Source organism: Carettochelys insculpta, chromosome 3 (assembly GCF_033958435.1).
Source record: "Carettochelys insculpta isolate YL-2023 chromosome 3, ASM3395843v1, whole genome shotgun sequence".
Classification (NCBI taxonomy): domain Eukaryota; kingdom Metazoa; phylum Chordata; order Testudines; family Carettochelyidae; genus Carettochelys; species Carettochelys insculpta.
In genome coordinates, this window is record NC_134139.1 from 174,432,505 (window position 1) to 174,455,091 (window position 22,587).

Consider the following 22,587-nt stretch of genomic DNA (forward strand, 5'->3'; position numbering starts at 1 on the left):
GTTGGCAAGGAGTGCGCGCTCTCTGCTGGGGTGGCAAGCGACCAATCAGCGCTGGGGGGAGGGGACTCATATTGGCTATTGGGGCTGGCAGCCCTGAAGGCGGGGCGGGAAAGACTCATGGCGCCAAGTGGCGTTGGTGAGAGCTGGCAGGTAGCTAACTCGGCGCCTCAGGGCCGCTATTTGAGTAGAGGCCTGTGTGGGTGAAATGCTTCTCCCTGCTCGCTCGCTGCGAGCCCCTGGGGCTTTCCTTCTCCAGCGCGAGGGAGAACGTGAGAGGCCAAAGAAACTTCTTCCAGACAAAACGGGGACTGCCGCTTCGTCAGGGAATATGGAGCGAGTTCACAGTAGCAAACAGAACCCACGACTTGCACATAGGCTGAGTTCCCACATTACCGCAGGAGGGCCCCATGTTCACTATAGACTGTGTCCGGCATTTATACCTTGGCTAAACAAAGAGGAAAGTAAATATTCCTGGTTGCAGTCTGGAAATCGAGGGGGAGTGATAAATCCAGTAAAATAAAAAGGATATTGGCCTGCTTTAACATCAGTTTTGCCTTAAACTGACCCTTAATAGGCTTGCCAATCAGCATTACCATGTTCTTACCCAAATTAAGGTCTTTGTATCATTGACAGGCATTGGGTGAAATGATTTGATCTGAGTCCCATGGAAATGTAATAACATTTTTTCTACTGTTGAGGGTTTATTGGTGAAACTGCATAATACATCCATTCAGAAAATGGCTGCTTTTGGTTTTCTCATACAAAGCATATTTACAATCTTCAGTTAATGCACTCAAGGTACTTTACTGAGCTTCTCTGCTTATTTTACAATTTGGATTTGCAGCATATTGTGCCTGTAGGTAGCTTTTCCTTTAATTAAAAATCCGCTATAACAGAATGTTTTCACGTTCATTATAGGTTTACACTTCCATTTATATTCTCTTTTGGCCAATAGATTAAAAAAGAACAACTAACAATAAATGACGAGGAGAGAAAAGACCTGTTAAATTCATCTAATTTATTCTTGGGTTGAACAGATAAGTCCGTAAATACAATCAATATACATGCAAGACTGATCAGTAACTTCCTATTGTCATGACCAATTTATTGAACTTAGAGAAAAGTGACTTTGAGGTCCAGTGAATGCTGTCCACATTCACCTTTTTCCCTTTCTATCAACTTTGAAGTTCATGGGCAGGGGATATAAGAGGCAGAGGAAGGGAACACCCTCCCAAACTTTGTGGCTGATTCTGCCCACACTCCACCTCCAGTCCTCCTTCCCTTCAGCATGACTCCCCCAGTCTTTTGGGGCTGCCTAGGCTTCACCCCTTTGCTGCCAGGCCTCATTATGCTCTGGGTCCAGAAACATTGGGGTGGGTGTGAGGGAGCCAGTGCTCTAGGTAGGGCAGAGTTTTGTGACAGCTGTTGTCACTGTGCTTGGTGTTGGGGGCCCAGGGAAGGTTGGGAATATGTACAACCCATGCTCCAGAGAGGTGGGGTCATGGAGCAGGAACAGTCGGAGACCACCCATGTTCAAAGGGCCTGGGGAAGCAGGAACTGCCCCTATAGTGACTTGGTTCCCATGGGGGGCAGGGCTGAGGTCTTGCTTTCCCCATCCCTGGTTTCACCCATGGTCCAAGCTCAAGCTACATGTAATCAAATAGTTTTATCACTTTTTCTTCATCTACATGGTTTTTATTTTTCTGTAGCGTTCCCACCGTTGCAGTAGCACTGCAGTGACAGAAACAATGCTAGTTTAGATTGCCTGCAGGTATGTTTACTACTTTGTCCCCAAGCTCTGCTATGAAAGAGTTAAAAATACTAGTGTCTGGTTTACACCAGATCTCCCGTTGGCTACGTCTACACTAGCCCCAAACTTCGAAGTGGCCACGCAAATGGCTATTTCGAAGTTTACTAATGAAGCGCTGAAATGCATATTGAGCGCTTCATTAGCATGCGGGCGGCCGTGGCACTTCGAAATTGACGCGCCTCGCCGTCGCGCGGCTCGTCCCGACGGGGCTCCTTTTCGAAAGGACCCCGCCTACTTCAAAGTCCCCTTAAGGGACTACACTAGCATTGTTTCTGTCACTGCAGTGCTACTGCAACGGTGGGAACGCTACAGAAAAAAAAACCCATGTAGATGAAGAAAATCCCCCTTAAGGGGACTTTGAAGTAGGCGGGGTCCTTTCGAAAAGGAGCCCCGTCGGGACAAGCCGCGCGACGGCGAGGCGCGTCAATTTCGAAGTGCCGCGGCCACCCGCATGCTAATGAAGCGCTCAATATGCATTTCAGCGCTTCATTAGTAAACTTCGAAATGGCCACTTGCGTGGCCACTTCGAAGTTTGGGGCTAGTGTAGACACGGCCATGGTTGCCATACCATTTGTGGAGATTTTCAGAAGAAGCTAAGTGTAGATGTGGCAGTCTAGGCTACATAATCCTCACACTATTTGAATTAAGTGGCAGGACTCACAGAGGAATATAATGAGAATCATTAGGCCTCATCTACACCAAAACACCTGATAAAGTCAGGGGAGATATAACCATGTTGGTCCAATGAGATTACAGAGACAAGATGAGTGAGTTAGTTTGACCAGATGTCCTGATTTTATGGGGAAAGTTCCAATACTGGGGCCTTTTTTGACATAGGCACCTATTAATCTCAACCTGTTCTGATTTTTCATGCTTGCTATCTGGCCCCCCTTGAAGTAATATCTTTAATTGGATCAAATTCTGTTGCACTGACCCACTCTGATGACAAAAATTACTATACGATCCTCAGAAGGGAGAACTGAAACTTGAGCCAGTACCCTACCTTCACCCCTTGGGGATGAGGAGGCTAGGGCTTTGAATTCAGCCCCTGGTGGCAGGACTTCACATGCCCTTGCCTCAAGTGCATGTCACTGGTGGGAAAAAAAACTATATGGATGTAAATCATTAGAATCTAGCAACACAGTACATGGGCAATGTTAAACAAAATGTCTTATGGCCCACACATAGAACCTCATGCTTTGAGGGTTCTGGGCTTCAGAAGGATGCATAGCGCAGGTGGCATGGGGTCCAATGCCAGCACCACCAGTCATGTTCTGCTGCACCTTGCCAGCTCCTGACATTACTTGGGAAAGGACAAGTTGAAGGCTTTGTGGAAGGGGCAAAATAGGGGTGGGGCAGAGCAGGAAAAGGCAGGGCAGGGCTTGAGCAACACTCTAAAACAGATTTGCATTTTTTCCTCACTCAGTTGATCTGTGACTAGTCCTAAGCATAAACCTCTCCAGCTGTGAAGGCCGCAATATATCAATATATCATTAGACTTTCAAATATGTGGCAAAGATCCCTAATGTGGGACACAGGGAAAACAAAAACTAGAGAATAAATCAGAGCTTTCAGTGGCACTTCCCTGCTTTTTCCTTCTATCACCATTTTGTAACAGGAAACGATCTTCAGAAACTGGAAAAAAAATCAGTCAAATACGACACAGGACTGGGGATTAGAATCCCTGAAACAGCTCCATAAACACAGCCTGCGATTATTTGACCAACAAGAGAACTCCTTTTTTCGGTAGTAGTAGAAGCAGGTTTTTTATCCTCTCTGTGGGCCAATCAGTAGATTGGAATATTACACAGTCACTTATTCACACAAAGGCCTGAGCTCTACTGACTTCAATGAAGTTCCAGATGTGTACAGAAGTCCGCTGCATTGTTGTCATTGTAGAATCTAGGTCAACACCTCTTTGGTTAGATAAAGGCTGAGCTTTTGTGGCTCACAGGAGTCCAGCGATCAGGCACCAATCCATAAAGAATCCATATCATATACTGCATAAAACAGACACAATTATATAATCACACGTCCTGAAGATTAAGAACTAAACCTCTGGGCTGGGTCTGCACGTGCCCCTTCCTTTTGGAAGGGGCATGTTAATGAGTGGGTTCGAAAGATGCTAATAAGGCGTTGCCATGAATATAAAGTGCCTCATTAGCATAATGGCAGCTGCAGCGATTCGAAAGTGGGGCTTTCAAATCGCATGCCGCCTGTGGAGACGGGGACCTTTTGAAAGGACCCCAGTTTTTGAAGATAGGAAGAAGGGGCTTTCGAAAACTGGGGGGTCCTTTCAAAAGGTCCCCGTCTCCATGGGCGACGTGCAATTCAAAAGCCGCACTTTCTAATCACTGCAGCTGCCGTTATGCTAATGAGGTGCTGCATATTCATGGCAGTGCCTCATTAGCATCTTTTGAACCCGCTCATTAACATGCCCCTTCCAAAAGGAAGGGGCTCATTTAGACACAGGGCTGGTGTTCAAGGCCCCTATGCTCAAGCTTCTATTACTTGAACTAAAAGAAAACTTTATGATGTATTTGCGGTAGCCACTATTGCATTTACTCTGTAGTCCATCCACTAGAGGTACAGCTGGTCAGAAAAGTTTTAATCTAGAAGTTTATTTTAACATAAAATGGAAAAATTAAATTAAAATTTGCACACGGACATATAAAAATTAGCCTGTTTGTCCAGAAGCTGCTGTACCAACAAGACGTGACTCTGCAAAGATTTAAGCTTGTGCCTAACTTTGCAAACTGGGAGTAGTCCCAGTGAAGTTAATGAGAATAATCACAAGACTAAATCCAAACACATGTTTATGTGTTTGTAGGATCAAGGGTAAAGTCAATATATTAACAGCAACGAGCTATGTTTCTGATGGGCTACAGAACTTTTTTTTTTTTCTTTCATAAATTCTGTGGTCTACTACTCCTTTCATTTAACTCTCTTTAAACTATGCTCTTGGATTTTGCTTGACCTTGATTTCACATTAGGTAAGTTTCCACAATATTTTTAAAAATCTTTTGTTTTCTTAAACTCACACATATCAGCTATCCCTTGAGGTCTATTTAATTTTAATTAAATTGAATTTGGTTTTTCTTGAATTCTAGAGCCAGAGTAAGGTTTTCGTATAGCCAAGGAAATAACATAAACAAAAAGAAAGTGAGTGGGAGGGCTAGAATGTACCTAAAAATGTGATGAATTACTACTTCTGAGGGTCTGTCTTTTTGGGGGCTTTGACTTCACCCGTGCAGTAGAGATCCGTACTTGTTCATTGTAATTTCTGTTTAGCTAAAACTGTGACAACTGCACCTTGGTTGGTCAGAGTTGATGGTGGGGTAGGTGGGGAGAGAATAAGGGAGGATAATCTGTTAGAGAATTCATCAGATTGGACCATTTTTAAACTCAGTTTAAAGTTTATTCCCCAGAATGGGTAAAACCTCTTTTGACTGAAGTCTTAAAGAAACTTTATTTTAAGCCATATATTTTAAATCATTCAGGAATTAGATTGTCTTCTACCCCAGTACCGTGCAGAGTAACTGTGCAGGCATAAATCATTTGGTTATTGTAATGGCAAGGGTTATATGATATTCAGATTATCAAACTGAGGAAAAGAAGCCACTGTATTTATCTGCTCCTGGAGACAGGCTCAGAGGTATTCCAAGAAAAAAAGGCTTATTGGCTTTGAATTTTCAATTGGACAACTAACTTTTCCCTGATATTTAGCTTGGAAATTCATCAGTAATCTTTATAACTATACACAGTTGCCCCTTGGAGAATTGACTGGTCCTTGTTTCAGGATCAAGCCCAATATCTAAATTTTTCTATGGTTGGGAACACTGATGTGCATAGTTGCAACGTTCACACCATATGAATTCCTGGGGTAAATTTACAAATATAGTTTACTAAAAGATTTACCCTGCATTGCTTGGGTCCTTAACTCCATTATTTTTTGTTTCTCTTCATTTTAAATCATTGCTCTGGGGTGGGCTAGGGATTAGGGATGCAGTATGTAGGCTGCCTGAGGGAAAGCGTAAGAGAGAGGTAGCTGTGTTAGCCTGTATTCTAAGAAAACAAAACAGCAGTCATGTAGCACTTTAAAGACGAACAAAATTATTTATTAGGTGATGAGCTTTTGTGGGACGGACCCACTGCTCCAGATCTATAGAATTTCCAGGGTGAGAGGACTACCCCAGCCTTCTCTCAGTGCAGCATCTTGGGACCAGATGAGAAGAACCTCTTTATGGCCACAGCAGCTGCAGTGGGCACATCTGAAGGAAGGGTGAATGTCCTCCTGCTGGGGAGACAGACACGCAAACAAACACTCAAAAATATAGTAGATTAATACATTTAGCAGTATCACAAACACCTCAGCTTCACAAGGTACATAATGTATGTCTCTATTTCTGTATACTCATGCCAGTACTTACATTTTAATCATCAGTCTCATTACCATCCCTTCACCATCATCACCAGTGGGCATCATTTGGTGCCTCCCAGGGACTACATCTGCTGCTCCTACCATGCCTGGGCTAGTACGCCACTTTTCTAATATGTTACACTGATGTTGTTTCATGCATGTTCAGTAGCAGATGTTTCCCTTACTCCTTATTTGTATTTCCATTCCTTCATACTGGCACAGTGCCTCTTTCCCATAAGCCAGAACATCGCTGATTTCAACTTACTATCATATACATCAATTTATCATGGCCTCTCTTGTGGCTATGCATCACATTTTGTTATTTCTGTCCTATCCAGTTATTCAGTCTGGTCTTAACTGATCATTTCAGGATTTTCCAAGTTGTAGTGTGTCTATTAAGATTGAGGATATTCTTGGACACCCATATGCCATTAAAGGTTGCTTTACAGAATCATAAAACACTAGAACTGGAAGGGACCTTGAGAAGTCACCGAGTCCAGTTCCCTGCCATCCTAGCATGACCAAGCACCATCTAGACCATCCCCAATATCTAACCTGCTCTTAAATACCTCCAGTGAAGGAGATTCCACAACCACCCTAGTTAACTGATTCCAGTGTTTAACAACCTTGAGGCCATGTCTACACTAGCCAAAAACTTCGAAATGGCCATGCAAATGGCCATTGCGAAGTTTACTAATGAAGCACTGAAATACATATTCAGCACCTCATTAGCATGCAGGCGGTCACGGCACTTCGAAATTGACGTGGCTCGTCCAGATGGGGCTCCTTTTCGAAAGGCCCCCGGCTACTTCGAAGTCCCCTTATTCCTATGAGCAGATGGGAATAAGGGGACTTCGAAGTAGCCGGGGGCCTTTCGAAAAGGAGCCGTGTCAGTTTCGAAGTGCCGCAGCTGCCCGCATGCTAATGAGGCGCTGAATATGTATTTCAGTGCTTCATTAGTAAACTTTGAAATGGCCATTTGCATGGCCATTTCAAAGTTTTTGGCTAGTGTAGACGTAGCCTGACATTTAGGAAGTGCTCCCTAATGCTCAACCTAAACTCCCTTGGTGCAGTTTAAGCCCATTGCTCCTTGTCCTATCCTCAGAGGCTAAGGAGAACAATTTTCCTCCCTCCTCCTCATAACTCTCTTATAGGTACTAGAAAACCACTATCATGCCCCCTCTAAGTGTAAGTTTCTAAATACATGCACATTGACTTTGCTTTCTAAATGAAAGTCCCAGGCATAGGTCTGCAAGCTTTGCCTTAGCTCAGCTTACAGGATGCGATCTGTAAGTCCCCTGTGTTATAGGGGCTACTTCTAATTTAAATCTACTGTACCCTATTATAATAAACATATCAAAACCATGCGGAAAACAAAATCTACAAGCATATATATCTATAAGCAACCAGGTGAGCCCTATAAGCTACATAATACACATCATGAAGGCACACGGATACAGTTGCTACCAGCATAATACTTGGGGCTTACCTTCACTTCCATGAAGATCAACCTGGTTATGGTCAAGCTTCTGGAGTTGGATTTTGTGCATCTGGTAAAGACATGCAAAATCAATCAACCCCCTGTGCTTCTCGCTATTGAAAGGAATAAGGGAGGTTGACGGGAGCAACACTTCCGTCGACTTCCCTCAGTGAGGACAGCCCTTACAGTCGACTGCAGACACGTTGATTCTAGCTATGCAATTGCCATAGCTAGAACTGCGCATCTGCAGTTGACTGTAAGGCCTATTGTAGACCAAGGCTACATCTACACTTTGGAAGATAGACCACTTAGATTCAACCTTCTGGGGTGCCGTCTTTTGCGTTTGTGAAATGGTGTGTTCTGGGGTCAACGTCAACCTCGGAACTCCTCGTGAGCCATGAGAATTAAGGAAGGTCAGCCTTAGGAGTGCTCCCATCGACCTTCTACTGTGAAGACAGCCACAGAAGTTGACAGTCACAAAGTCGATTTCTGGGCTGCTATGTGATTTTTTTGGTACACCAATTGCGTACATCAACCTTCTGGATAAGTGTAGATGTAGCCCAAGCCTCAGTCTTTTATTTAAAAACTTTGTATATATCTCCATGTTGATGGGCTCTCTGACTCTCTTGCATGGGAAAGTGTACCACACTGTGCACACACACTGTCATTCTAGGAGCTCTTAATACCAAAGAGGTACTAGTTTGCTTAGGCGATGTCTACACTGGGCAAAGTAAGTTGACCGCAGATAGGTCAGTTCTAGCTACACAAGTGCCATAGCTAGAATGGACCTATCTGCACTGGGTTTACTTGGCTGTCCAACTCTCCTGTTGACCTCCCTTACTACTTATGTGGCATACAGGGGTTGACTGTGATCCTTGAGAGGATATTTTTGCATGTCCCCACTCGATGTGCAAAATCAAACCCTGGAATATTGACCTTGAGCTGGTTGATCTTCCATGCTAGTGTGGATGTAGCCTTAGTGGAATAATCACAGGACTTGGGAACAAAAAATAGGTTATACAATCGGTTTGCAGTGTTTAACTTTGTGCCTTAAATTCGAACCCCCATAACGCATCTATCATCGCTATACTGAACACTTAGTGGCATAAAACAAGCAAACTTTATTTTGATAAACTACGAACAAAACATATGTCCGGATGTCACGACTAATGTGAAACTGTGTACAAGAAATTTACAGAGATTAACCCCACCTAAAGTCTTTCATACCCTGATCTTGAGTCAGGTAGATGTCATGCACGATGACTGCTTCGATATGGAGACAAGCAACCTGCTTCACTGGCGTCTTCAGGCCTTTCTTCAGTTCTTCTTTTCTAGAAGTGTCGTCCTGTGTGCAGTGTGCCTAAACAGAATGGCCTACATGTGTGCGGGTATGTCTCTAATTTCTTGCACTACATAAATCAACCTATAAAATTCTGGCCTGGAATACCGATCTCTTGCCTCTTAAAGAGTGTCTGTATTCCCAGCCAGGGATCTCACTGTCCTCTAATCCTAAACTCAAACTAATCAGAACTGTAAAACTATGAAGAAACATAAGGCATCAGGAGAGATTGAGAGACCAGTGAGAGAGCCTTGAGCAATTAGGTAACCCCCTTTAAATAAGCTCCGGTTGCTGGGCAGATTACAGGTCACATGACCCCTGTCTTCCTGCCTTTTTTAACAATTTCCCACCTCTCTCTTTTCCTGAGGTAAAGATGACTCAGCATTTTTGTTGGCCATCTTGAAACATGGATTCCTGTCAGGAAGCCATTTTGAATAAACATTAAATTCCTCTCAACAAGGTGTTCTACTCATTAATTGTTACTTTAACATTCAGCAGTCACTTGACTTTCTTCTTGGCTTCTGTAAAATAAGGTATTTAAATATCCCATTTCTTCTGTGAGGACGAAGGACTTGATGCACAAAAGGAGTTAGGTGCTGAAGTGTCCCTTTAAAACCAGATCCAACTGGCATTCACAAAGCCCCCACTCAGCTGCCATTGTGTGTAGGTGCCTAGACTAACTCAGCACCTAAACTTTTGCCATAAAAATGCTGTAGATACCAATGTTTCTGTTTCTGAGTATGTGCACTACAGAACCATGCCAGGAATCTGCATGTCTAAGCCTCCGAAAGCTGCATGAATCATGCTTTACCTAATTTGCTGACGCAGCCCCAAACCCTGTTAGGGCTTGTATATGCTGCCACTTTACTGTGCTGTTTTCTCACTTAAGGGTGTGCAGGAGCAGTGTGTGTATGTGTGTGGGGGGGGGGAAGAGGCCACGAAGTGTCACATGCTCCCCACGTCATGTGGGGGAGGGGCAAGGAGCCAGCAGCTGGTGGGCAGAGCCACTCATCTGTTGGACAGTTCCAGGCAACTATATCAAGCCCCATGTCTTGGGGGACCCTGCATGTCCCAGGTGGATTAGTGGGGACCTGGCACTGGCAGAAGGGTTGGAATCCTCCCCTGCATTGCTGGTGGGGGGGGCAGGGCGGAGTGGAGCAATGTGGCTGTGAGCTGTGGGAGCAGGGCAAGCTGAGGCTGGGTTGAGTTGCTCCCCTTCCAGCTCCCACAGTTGTGCACGTGTGGGGAGAGCCCTGCTGCCAGTGCCAGGTACCCCATTAGTCCCCTGATCTGTGTCTCTCAGGAAAGGAGATTTGGGGAAGGAGCGTGGAGTGGGGACAGAACAGGGTTGAGAAGAGGCAGGGAGGAGGTTGGGGAGGTGGAGGGTTGAAGTGGAGTGAAGGTTGTCCCAGGCCCCACACCCTCCTAGGGACAAGTCTCTCCTGAGCTAGAAGTGGCACAGAGAAGAGTCATGTGGGTGGGAGCAGTTATGTGACCAGTGCCCCTCTTGTATCCTTCCCCAGCAGTTGTGCTCAGGGTTTCACGCCCCTATAGGCAGCACGTTAGTGCTGTAAAGTACCAGTGTAAAAAGGCTCTCAGCACTAGGAGCCACACTGAGATGCCCTGGTGAGCAATACAAAGTTCTAGACTGCATGTTCATTAGTTTCCAATAGTTTCATCAACATACGACTTGAATCTGTTAGATATATCTTATTTTGTTATAAGCATATATTTAAACATGGTCTGTGGAGAGGAGTGATAACTTTGACATAGAACTAGCAATGGCAGGGAGGGCAAGTTACTGCTCCTTTTAGAGCAGTGAATCTTTGAGGCCTGATCTACACTAGGGAACAAAGTCGATTCCAGATAACCAATTCTAGCTACGCCATTATCGTAGCTAGAATAACATGTCAGAATCAACTTTCTGCTCTAGAGCTGATTGGGACTTCTAGGGCTTGCATTGATGTCTCTTACACACATGCTGAAAAATCAAAATGTATCCCAAAATAGCAACTGTGTGACTAAACACTGCACTTGAAATAACAGTGCTCTTTCAAGCATGGTATTCTGGTTTTGGTACACCTTGTTGTACAAGGGATAGCAGAAACTTAAAAATAGCCACTTATTTTGAGCTTTACTGTTGTGAATGGCACAAAGTTCAAAATAAGTTAACAAACTAAATTATGCAATTTGCATTGTACAAATAGCATAAGCGGAAACAACTTATAACTACAGTGTAGCTGTAGCCTGGGTGTCTAGTGGAGCTGGTTTTGGATAGTGGATGCTTGGAGCAGGAGTGCTGGAATGATCTTTATACTGGGGATGCTGACAGCCATGGTTGACATTTTGGTTCAAGACAGCGTAGTTCAGTGGAACCCTTGTATAAATTAATCAGGGTTGATGTACACTTTTTGTTAACATGTGAAGAGACAAGGATTTTTGGAGTTTGGAAGGCAATGGTTATGCTGCCCGAAGCTGGAGTTGCAGAAATGATGACCCACAACAGGTACAGACAAGATGCGGGAGGAGTAGGTGAGTCCTGACTCCCTCCCCCTGAATTCATTCCACTGAGGATTAAATAGAGTGACCCTGTAGCTCAGCACTCTCCAGAGAACCAGGAGACTGAGGACTCAGTTTCCCTGCTCCAGTTTTTAATGACTTTCGCCCAGTGGAAGAGCTGTATCAGAAAACCCTGCACACAGGAGTGTGGAATAGGCACATTCTAGTAGAAACTTAAATCTGTTGCAGGGACAGGGAAATAACATAGCACGAGAATGGCAGGGCCGTGGCTCCCCACATGGCCACTGCACACAGAACAAAAGAGGCGTCCTCTACTCATTTTACTCACCTTGGCTTGGCTTCCCCGAACTGCCATGCCCAACCTGGACTGACATGGTTTTATGGCAAGACAACTGCGCGTGCGACAGTTTGCATTTTTCCGCCCCCCCCTAGAGCCACGAGTTTCTTAGCCCTCTGTGACAACACTTGCCTGTGCCAATAGGCGACTTCCCCAGGTCGGCTTCACGGTAGCGGAAATCACTCGGAACACAATAGGACGGATTGCCCCTCTTCCGGGTTTGGCTTCAGGCCTGTGTGGGCGGGGCAAGTTCTTCCCGGACCGGGATTTGAGCGGCTCTCGCGAGAGCTCTCCCTCTTCCTAGGCCGGCGCTGAGAAAGGTAGGTGCTTGGGGCATCGCCACGGCGGCGCGTTTTACTCGCTGCTCCGGCAATACCGTGTCGAGCGCGCTGCAGCGGCTTCGGCCGGACCAGTCGCCTGGGGATGCGTCCGATTCGCGGCGTCCCATGGGCCGATGGCAGCCCGGAGACGGGCGCTCCTCGCTTGGCGGCTGTCTGCTCTCGGCAGCATCTGGGCCTCCGTCAGCTCCTCTGCGGGGCGGCTGTCTGATTCTGAGCCGGGGCCAGAGTGCGCGCGCGGTGCCTCCTTTTCGAGGCCGTCTCAGGGAATGAGGGGCTCAGCGCGGGCTCGAACGTGGGGGGAGAGCCTCCCTCCGTGTACTCCTACTATATCAGGCGGTGCTGGCACCGCACTGCAGCGTGGCTTGACCAGAAGCTACGGGCTCTTGTGTTGAGCCAAGGAGAGGCAGCTTCTGTGAGCAACCTGTTGCCGGAGCAGTCTAGCGCCTGGGATTCCAGCGCTCGCTTTTACTCGGGTGGCTGGTGTGGGGCTGTTGAATTGGGCCCGGCTTGTGAAGCTTGGCCCCTCCTAGCAGGCTTGACAGGAAGATGAGTTATCTAGGGGTATGGATGAAGGGCTGAAATCTGTGCATTGTCCAGCTAGCTGAAAGGCCTTGGCTTTGTACTGTGCTTGGTAGTCATGTTTCTGCTGGCAACTGAGATGTTTCTGTTCTTTGGGTTGTAGAAAGGCCATGTTCAGCTCTAGCGCGAAGATTGTGAAGCCCAATGGTGAGAAGCCAGATGAATTTGAGTCTGGTATTTCCCAGGTATGTCTGATATCTCTACTCTGATTTAGACTTTAACACCCCCCCACCCCACCCCTGCCACACACACACACAAAATTAATGACATCTTGTTTCAGGAGTGGAAGCTAACTGCCTGGCTAACTCTGTTTCCTAAGGAATATAGGAGTTGCAGTGTTGAAATCTTTGGCCATGTCTACACTTCAGGGAAGATCAACCCAGTTAGAGTTGATCTTCTGGGGTTTGATTTTACACGTCTGGTAAAGACGCATGAAATCAATCTGTTTGGACTTGGCAGTCAACCCCTTTACTATTTGCTATCACCTTGAGTAAGGGAGGCTGATAGAGAAATGCTTGCATTAACCTTCCTTAGTGAAGACAGTCGGGTAAGTAGATTTTTTCTGATGCATGGATTCTAGCTATGCAGTTGCGGTAGCTAGAATTGCATATGTGAAATTAACTTTTGGGTCCGGTGTAGACCTGGCCTTTGTTTCCTGTGCTCCTTGATGGTAGACAAATGCCTTATACTTCGGGGGAGGTGTAAGAAATGGCCAGTTACACAATGAATGATGTACGCAGTCAGTGGCTGTTTCCAGTTTATGCTTGGAAACAAATATTTTACTTTTTGCAGTCATTTTGTAAGAGATGATTTCATAGTTCTTTAGCATGCTAGTGCATATACACAAATGCATCAGAAGGTAAAATGGCTATTGAGGAGGAAAGAGGAAAAAGCAATTTAAAACAGTCCCTTATCAAAATTGTTTTCTTTACAGGCTCTTCTGGAGTTGGAGATGAACTCTGACTTAAAAGCTCAGCTGAGAGAGTTGAACATCACAGCAGCTAAGGTAGGCTCAAAGAAAAACAACTTGCTACCCTTCTATAAATTCCCTTTAAACTGTAGCTGTGCAGTGATTTATTAATCCCCAGGCAGGGGCTAGGGCCACTGTGGGGAAAAGACTGCAGGGGGCCCTCATTCCCCAGGGTAGCCTGCACCCCAAAGCTTTCATCCTCAGCCCTACCCCAGAGCTTGTATGTTCAGTCAGAGCTGTGTCCTTCCTGCACCCAAACCCACTGCCCCAGCCCTGAGCCCCCTCCCACAGCCCAGCCTCTCTGCTATCTATGTGTGGAATGACTTACGTGCACCAGTATCTCCACTGGAGCACATAAGTCATTCTTCATATGGAAGAAACTAGTGGAAACGCTGCTCCCCATCCAAAAAGTGATTTTTATTACGATGTGACTGTTTGATATTTTGTTGTCCTCTTAAGTGGACTTTAACATGCCGCATGACAGATGGTCAACAAGTTTTGCAGTCATAAATTCAAACTTCCTGGGATTGTCTTGCTGAATATTTTTGCAACTTAATGGGAAGAGGTAGATTCAAAGCATTGTAATCAAGCTTACTGGAGCTGATTGGTGTAGCTTTTCTATTTTTTTGAGTACAGTTCTAGTCTCTAACGAGACTGCAAAAAAGTCATTGGAACAGGCATAATTCTGGCTTCTTATCAAAAAATAAGTTTTATACTTAAATTGTTTGCACAAATGGATCTTAGAATCCAAATGGCTTGATGTACTAACGCAGAAGTTGCAATTGTTGAATCTTCATCAATTAAATACAAGTTAGAATAAGTCCTGTTTTTTATAGAATAACACTTACAGGAGCAAAATTATTTCATGTAATTTAAAAAACAAACCACTAATTCAGATCATATAAAACAGGAGTAGTTTAAGATATCAGTCTTGCATTGTCCCATGTCAGAGTATTATGTGTGAGCTCTTCAAAATTTATTCTAAGATGGCATGAGAGCTACAAATTCCTTTTATTGAAATTACAGACTCTTGTCAGCCTTGCACAGTGAACCTGAGATTCAAAGGTGACTTTCAAACCTTAAATAGTGGTAGAGTTTATTCATGTTTCTGTCTCTCTAATGGTATCTGTGCAAACCTCTTGGGCTCTGCACAGGTATGTTGCCTCAAATTTAAAGAAATCTGAAGATGCAAATTGAATTTTAGATTTCAGACAAGCTCCTGAAAGGTGATGGAGGCATGCATCTAATCTGTCTAAAGAAGCTTGCTCTTGGGAAGCATGGGTTCTTATGCCAAGATGGCTGTTTCAGTGAGCTAAAAGGGGGTTATTTTTAAACAAATTCTGAAACCGTGAGGATGCTGCATTTTAGTAAACCCAACACGGGCATTCAGTGAGGTGGCTCTCGTGATTAGCTAGGAGACTTATGGGTGCATAGGTCTGAGGAGTAATGAATGATGTCCCCAGCAGTAAGGCTAGCAAGAGAAGTACTACAGCTTTTTAGGACTTGATCACTTAACAGAGGAATTGTCCTGCATGGTTTATTATCTAAACATATTATCTAAACATAAGATCATTGGGGAGAGGCTAACAGATGTCGCTGACTAGGCTATTTCAATAATTGCGAAGGTCCACACTGCTAACTTAGTATTTGTGTGGTTTTTGTAGACGAGTGGATTGTGTTTAGGAGGACAACCTGCATGTAGGTCAAGGGTAGTTAATTTTTTTTTGAAACTCAATCTGAACACAAACTCCATGCAGTTCTGTTGTTACCCACTCAAATCTATAGATTTGTCTCAGTGTGAGGTTTCCTGGTTTTGAGAGGGTTAGTCACTCAAAATTGTAATTGTGACAGTCCCCTGATACGTAGGGACACTAGCTTGGTGGGTGAAAAGGCTGTCTGCTGTGAACAGTAATTCAAAATCCCAACAAAATACAGTACAAGCTTTCTTGCATGGGGAAACTGCCCGTATTGTTTAATTTAGTGTAAATATCTTCTCTTCAAAATTGACCTGTGTTCAAGGGAATTAAAATAAAATGTAACAAATGTATATTTTGTCTTCTGTCTTAGGAAATTGAAGTAGGGGGTGGTAGAAAAGCAATCATAATCTTTGTGCCAGTTCCTCAGCTGAAATCTTTCCAGAAGATCCAGGTCCGATTAGTTCGTGAGCTGGAGAAGAAATTCAGTGGCAAGCATGTGGTGTTCATTGCTCAGGTAAATAGTTGAGATATTTGTGGTTTGTCGAGGGTGGGTACTTTTTGTTGGGGAGGGGCACTCTAAGAGTTTGGAAAGTGGTCAGATGTCACAATCTTTTGTGTGAGGGTTTCCCAAACTATATATAGTTGGGACCCATCTCTTTTTCAATACCTTTTTCTTATAGCCCAAAAATATAAACACACCTTTAGAAAAAGTTTACTGGTTTTATTACAGTAATAATAGTACATGGAAAAATATAGAAATTATTGCTAAGGATTATTTAAGTTTCATCCCATCCCCCAAGACGGATACTGGGCAGCAGACCACATATTTAAGATAAACCAGAGTAGCCCATTTTTAAATCAAGATAAGTTTGTCTCGTTGTTGGCACCAGTTTAAAAAATGTGGGTAGATTGGTAAAACTTCCTCGTGTAGGCACAGCACAGCCATCCAAAGAACTGATGCTGGGAGCAGATGAATAACAATCTCAAAGAGTAGTCTAGGAGAAAAACACAATGGATAAAACCCTCTAGATCAGGGATTTCCAACCTATGGGTCTGGACCCAAATATGGGTTGTGGTTAGATTTTTCTAAGAGTCTGGGCTGGGCTCTTAAGGACCCATTTGCAGCCACTTGGCTCCCAGTCCCTGTCCTGTGGTGCTGAAATGGAACTCAATTTAATTGGCTTAACACCTGGGAGAAGGGAACTTGCCCTGAAGCAAATTAAATTTAGTCCCATTTAAGCCTGCAGGGCAGGGAACTGCCCCCCTGTAGGTGGGGGAAGGGAGTAGGAAGGTGTGGGGGCGTCAGTATCCAGGCAGAGAAGGTGGTAGCCCAATGAAGAAGCAGTGGGGGTCAGCAGCAGCAGCTTGGAAATCTCCTGTGAGAGAGGTGCCGGGGGTTGGGTGGCTGAAAGGTTTGAACCTGTGGGCGGGGGGTGCAGAGGGGGCTGAGAGCAGTTCAGGGCTCTGTGCCTCAGCCAACTTCAAGACAGAGCTGCAGGGGTCCCCCTCAACCCTGGCCTGGGGTCCCGTGGCTGGCACTGCCAGTCAGGGCTCGCTGTCCCAGCTGGCACCCAGCTCCAGGGCTGCCGGGGTCCCTGGCCTGGTTTATGGGAGATCTTATGAGGGACAGGAAGACTTGACTTGGCTGGGGATCTAGTCTTCCAAAAATCTGTTAATTGTGGGGGGGGAGGGGGCGGGCAGCATTTTTGGAGCTGGAGGTATCTCTTTTCTCTGGGGAGAACTTCCTCTGGCCCCTCCAGTTTTGAATTGCCTTGAGAACCCATTTTGACAATTCAGGAAGACCTTATGACCCATCAGAAAGGCTGGGAACTGCTGCTGTAAAGTGTGTGTGGGGGGGCACTCTCTTTTACAGTAACTCTTTCTGGAAAGGTCTCTCTTCTCTCCCCAACCCTCCATGTGGCTAACAGGTTATCTTGGCTGTTAGTTCTCGAAAGTATCAGTTACACTTAGACTATCTTTTTTTTCTTCCCATTGCACATACTGGGAATAAGAATTAACATTTTGAGATTTCTGCAAAGCACAGTGGCAACGTTTTGTTTCATAATAAAGCTGAACTGCTGCAATTGGAATGTGGCTTTGGGCATTCCTTCATGCTTTTGTGGAAATGGATAGGCAAATGGTAACTCTTGAAAGTAACTTCAGATTTGGGGGGGCGGGGAGAGAATAACCTGAACATCTCTAATTCTGAGGATATTGACTAAATGTTTCATGAGGCTTCATACAACTTCTTTTTACAGAGGAGAATTTTGCCAAAACCAACAAGAAAAAGCCGTACAAAAAACAAACAGAAGCGTCCCAGGAGGTAAGTAAATTTAGTGCTGAAATGTGGTTCGTTCCTCCTCTGTGGCTTGCACAATAGCCATCTTGATCATAAGTGATGTGAGAGATTCCAAAATCACTTGTTAAGTATCGGAGGGGTAGCCGTGTTAGTCTGGATCTGTAACATCAATGAAGGGTCCTGTGGCACCTTATAGACTAACAGAAAAGTTCTGAGCATGAGCTTTTGTGAGCACAGACTCACTTCTTCAGATGCTGGTCTTGGAAATCTGCCGGGCCAGGTATAAATAAGCCAGAGCAAGGGTGGGGATAACAAGGTTAGGTCAGCAAGGGCGTGGCTTACTACCAGCAGTTGATCTGGAGGTGTGAACACCAAGGGAGGGGAAGCTGCTTCTGTATTTAGCCAGCCATTTGCAGCCTTTGTTTAAGCCAGAGCTGAGGGCATGGAACTTGCAGATGAATTGTAGCTCAGAAATTTCTCTGTGGAGTCTGGTCCTGAAATTTCTTTGCTGTAGGATAGCTACTTTTAAGTCTGCTACTGTGAGGCCGGGGAGATTGAAGTGCTCTCCTACGGGTTTTTGTATATTGCCATTTCTGATGTCTGATTTGTGTGTGTTTATTCTTTTACGTAGAGACTGTCCAGTTTGTCCGATGTATATAGCAGAGAGGCATTGCTGGCACATGATGGCATAAGTTATATTGGTAGATGTGCAGCTGAATGAACCCACTATGTCTGATGGTGTCACACCATCATGTGCCAGCAATGCCCCTCTGCTATACACATCGGACAAACTGGACAGTCTCTACGTAAAAGAATAAACGCACACAAATCAGACATCAGAAATGGCAATATACAAAAACCCGTAGGAGAGCACTTCAATCTCCCCGGCCTCACAGTAGCAGACTTAAAAGTAGCTATCCTACAGCGAAGAAATTTCAGGACCAGACTCCACAGAGAAATTTCTGAGCTACAATTCATCTGCAAGCTCCATGCCCTCAGCTCTGGCTTAAACAAAGGCTGCGAATGGCTGGCTAAATACAGAAGCAGCTTCCCCTCCCTTGGTGTTCACACCTCCCAGATCAACTGCTGGTAGTAAGCCACGCCCTTGCGACTGACCTAACCTTGTTATCCCACCCTTGCTCTGGCTTATTTATACCTGGCCCGGCAGATTTCCAAGACCAGCATCTGAAGAAGTGAGTCTGTGCTCACAAAAGCTCATGCTCAGAACTTTTCTGTTAGTCTATAAGGTGCCACAGGACCCTTCATTGATGTTACAAAATCACTTGGGTATTGGCTTTGCAAAGACCTAGCCTTATGTGCTGAAAGGAAGAGAGATGAACAGGGGCTGTTGCCACTCTTGTTTCTTTGCATCTTCAGAATTCAGGTTGCATCTCTTCAAAGACAATCTCAATGTGTTGCAAAGACCTGCTACTGTTACTTTCTAATTTTGCAGTTCTACAGGTCTAGAATGTATCTGACAGACCCAGCATGGTAAAGCACAGTCCTTGCTGCTTAGTTGTCAGTTCTGAGATTCTGCTGTATTTTTTGATTTCCCCCTGCCCCTCAGAATGTTTTCTGGCTTTGCATGGCAGCTGGTGCATTTTCCATCTGTGATACATATTTTCCCATCTCTCCATCTACATCTAATTTTCCTTCTATGGTAGTTGCTAGCAAAATACTTGCTAAAAGCAATTACAAATAACTTCTGGTTTTATTTGTGAAATTTTTGGATAGGCTTTTGTACGTGCTCTTGTTGCTGGGAACAGTTATGGGCAGTAGGGAGAAGAGGCTAGGCTTGCATGGGAAGGAGGGAAACAGGCTTTTTTTTCCTTCTAACTTCATGTAGAGCTAAACTCCTAAAGAAAGTCATTCCAGTAGTGTCATGTGCACTCCAAGTTCAGATCTGGACAACAATGGTTTCTGATAAATATTTTTCTCTAGCTAGTTGGTCTGATTAAAATTGTGGAGTACTGTTTAGATTTACCTGAAAGCAGTACCAAGAAAAATTACACTATAGTACAATCAGCTTTAACTGTAATAGTAATGTTAAGGATGACATATATTTTATATTCTGGAATATGCAGTAAGGTCTCGGGAGTACGTGAACACAGACTACGCAACCCCACTGTTACATGGCTGACCTTGTTTCCTACAGTAAACCCTGGAAATGCATGATTTCCAGTCCATGCTTAACTCCTCCTCTTCCCCCCGCACCAGCTCCACTCACTACCCCTCAGGTGTGACTGGCTCAACCTCCCTGGCCCTGGTTCAGCCCCACTTCTGACTCCCCACCTGTGTGCAGCTCCAGTTTGCCCTATACCCAGCTGTGGCTCACCACCCTCATGTGTAGCTCTAGTTCAGACCCCCCCACCTCACCCGCCTTTCAACACACTTTCTCTTCCCCCTCTCAGTAGAGCCCCAATTCAAACCTCCCATGGACCAGCTTACCACCTGAGCAGGGCTCTGGCTTGCCACCCCCATGCACAGCTCCAGCTCAACTCCACCCCTTGCCCCCTATAGCCCTAACCCACCCCAGACTTAACCCTCCCCAACTGCTCCCCCACCCAAGGACTGGACTTTCTGCTGTTTTCCCTGGCCGCAGAATGTGTCTTCCACAGGGGAAGATGATGGACACCCGCTTAATTGAAAGCTGGGTTACGCAGGGGTGTGCAGAACAGAACCCTCACGTACTCTGAGACCTTACTGTATGTAAATAGGCATGCGATGAACTTCGTAGGGCCCATAATGGGATTTTTTTCTTTATCTGTGAGATGCAGCATCTAATAAGACTTTCCTGCAATAAGGCTGTATGAGGGAAGCTTGTGTTATAATTCTCTTTAAAATGGCAAGCATTGTTCTGCAGAACGCACTAGAAATTAATCTATAGTTTGTTAGTCATCTCTTAACACTGCAAAATGTGGGGCATTGCTGGGTGGCATGGAGGGGTGGCTGGGGGAATAACCCAGTATTTTTGCTAAAATGACAGGTTAACACATCCTAGTTTAATGGTGTGAATACACTCTTAAAAGCAGTAATCTCTGCCCTGATTGCTAATTATATTTTGGATTAAAGAGATACTGATAGAAGTTTTGAAATCAAGCTTTGTTTTTGATTGCACTTGGTTATTTCATACTCTACTTTTGGCTAGAGCCTAATAAAACAGGGCAGCTGTAGATAAATTTGGTAATGTCCATAAATACAACTTGCTTACACTGAATAGTAAAGCATTGATTGAAATAGTGCAGCATGAGTTTTCATTTTTATGACAAACTGCCCGATTTCTGTTTTGTACTGCGTTGTATCTGGCTCCTGAAATATCTGCTCAGGTGAATTTTAAGATGGTCACAACTAACTTTCTGTTATGGTACAGTACATAATTCATCTGTGAGCTGATAGATAAACTGTTACCACCATAAATCTCATTTAAAAAGAATGTTATCTCTCTGGCAGAATATAAGGGAAGTAGCTTTTAGTCTTCATTCTAAACTTGTCAAACGTTCAAAGGTTTCATTAATTAATCTTGAATTTCAGCCGTACGCTTACTGCAGTGCATGATGCCATTCTTGAAGATCTGGTCTTCCCTAGTGAAATTGTGGGCAAGAGAATCCGCGTGAAACTGGATGGCAGCAGACTCATAAAGGTCCATTTAGACAAAGCACAACAGAACAATGTTGAACACAAGGTAAAGAACTAAACTTTAAACTCTGTAAAACAAAGGTTATGATGGGGGATTATAGCTGAGAGTACAACTCAAAGTTCTGCAGGAGCAAAGATGTAAGAATTCTGCCTTGATCTTTAATTGCATTTTACACTACAGGGGTGCTAGTAGAAATTTTAAAATCAAGCTTTAGTTTTGATTTGCACTTGGCTACTTCACTTTCTGCTTTTGGATACGTCCCCACAAAACAAGCCTTTTTAACTACTTGTTCCATGTTAGTATAAGTGGAATTTATGATATTTGTTTTTTGGAATGAAACATTTGATTTTCAAAACTATTGTACCAGATTAGAGACCCACATAGATGTGTGACTCAGCGGCAGCTGCGTTGTGAATTGAACAGCTCTGAAAGTCTTGTAGTTTTGTTCTTTTGGTGAATCTAAGTGATTGATTAAGGCGTTGAGCCTTAATGTTCTGCAGAACCTTTTCCCCTTCCTTGTGAAGAATTCTGAAAAGTAATCTTAATATGGAAAAGTTGCTATAATTTAATATTTCATTTAATCTAATTATTTGGGAAATGTAGTTTGGTGCTGGTACATAACTTAAAACTTGCTGTGTGAGTGAAATGCCTGTCATCTTCTACTGATTTCTTAGTACTTATTTAAGATGACTATATCCAAATGTGAAATAAGACAAATTTCGAATGCTAGAGATGTCATTTTCAGCAACATGAACAGAACCGCCAGTAACCTCAGTGGATGACCAAGCGGTATATGGGATCACAGCCCGAAGTGCCATGACATACAATCCCCTTTTCATAGTATTGAAGAGCTAACCTGTCTCTGGCTCTACTGGTGATGAGGGCAGCATCCTATGTATAATCTCGGATGTTTGTCTCTAGACAGTTGAGAAACCATGCAGGGTGCAATTTAAAAACTACTGTAGTATATCCAAACTATATGGCAGCAGCTTTTTATAAAACATATTAAAAGCAAATTAATACTGAAGCTTTTTTCTCTTTCCAGGTGGAAACATTTTCTGGTGTCTACAAAAAGCTCACTGGCAAAGATGTTGTTTTTGAGTTCCCAGAATTCCAGCTGTAAAGTGCAAGAATGACTGAATAAACAGTTGAATTGTT

The 22,587-nt window shown here is 44.3% G+C and overlaps 1 protein-coding gene and 1 long non-coding RNA gene across 2 annotated transcripts; one reads left to right on the forward strand and one right to left on the reverse strand.

Annotated features, from left to right (window-relative positions):
• Positions 1 to 5,906: 5,906 nt before the first annotated feature.
• Positions 5,907 to 12,019, reverse strand: LOC142011544 (uncharacterized). The gene is made up of 3 exons (XR_012645116.1): positions 11,898 to 12,019; positions 7,720 to 7,780; positions 5,907 to 6,107 (listed from the first exon to the last, which is right to left on the reverse strand). It is a non-coding gene; the product is annotated as an uncharacterized LOC142011544 (long non-coding RNA).
• An 836-nt stretch (positions 12,020 to 12,855) lies between these two features.
• On the forward strand, positions 12,856 to 22,587 carry RPS7 (ribosomal protein S7). The gene is made up of 6 exons (XM_074991224.1): positions 12,856 to 13,011; positions 13,761 to 13,832; positions 15,864 to 16,007; positions 17,752 to 17,816; positions 21,324 to 21,474; positions 22,475 to 22,587. Exons 1-6 carry the CDS (start codon positions 12,937 to 12,939, stop codon positions 22,550 to 22,552), a joined length of 585 nt encoding a protein of 194 aa, XP_074847325.1. The 5' UTR covers positions 12,856 to 12,936; the 3' UTR covers positions 22,553 to 22,587.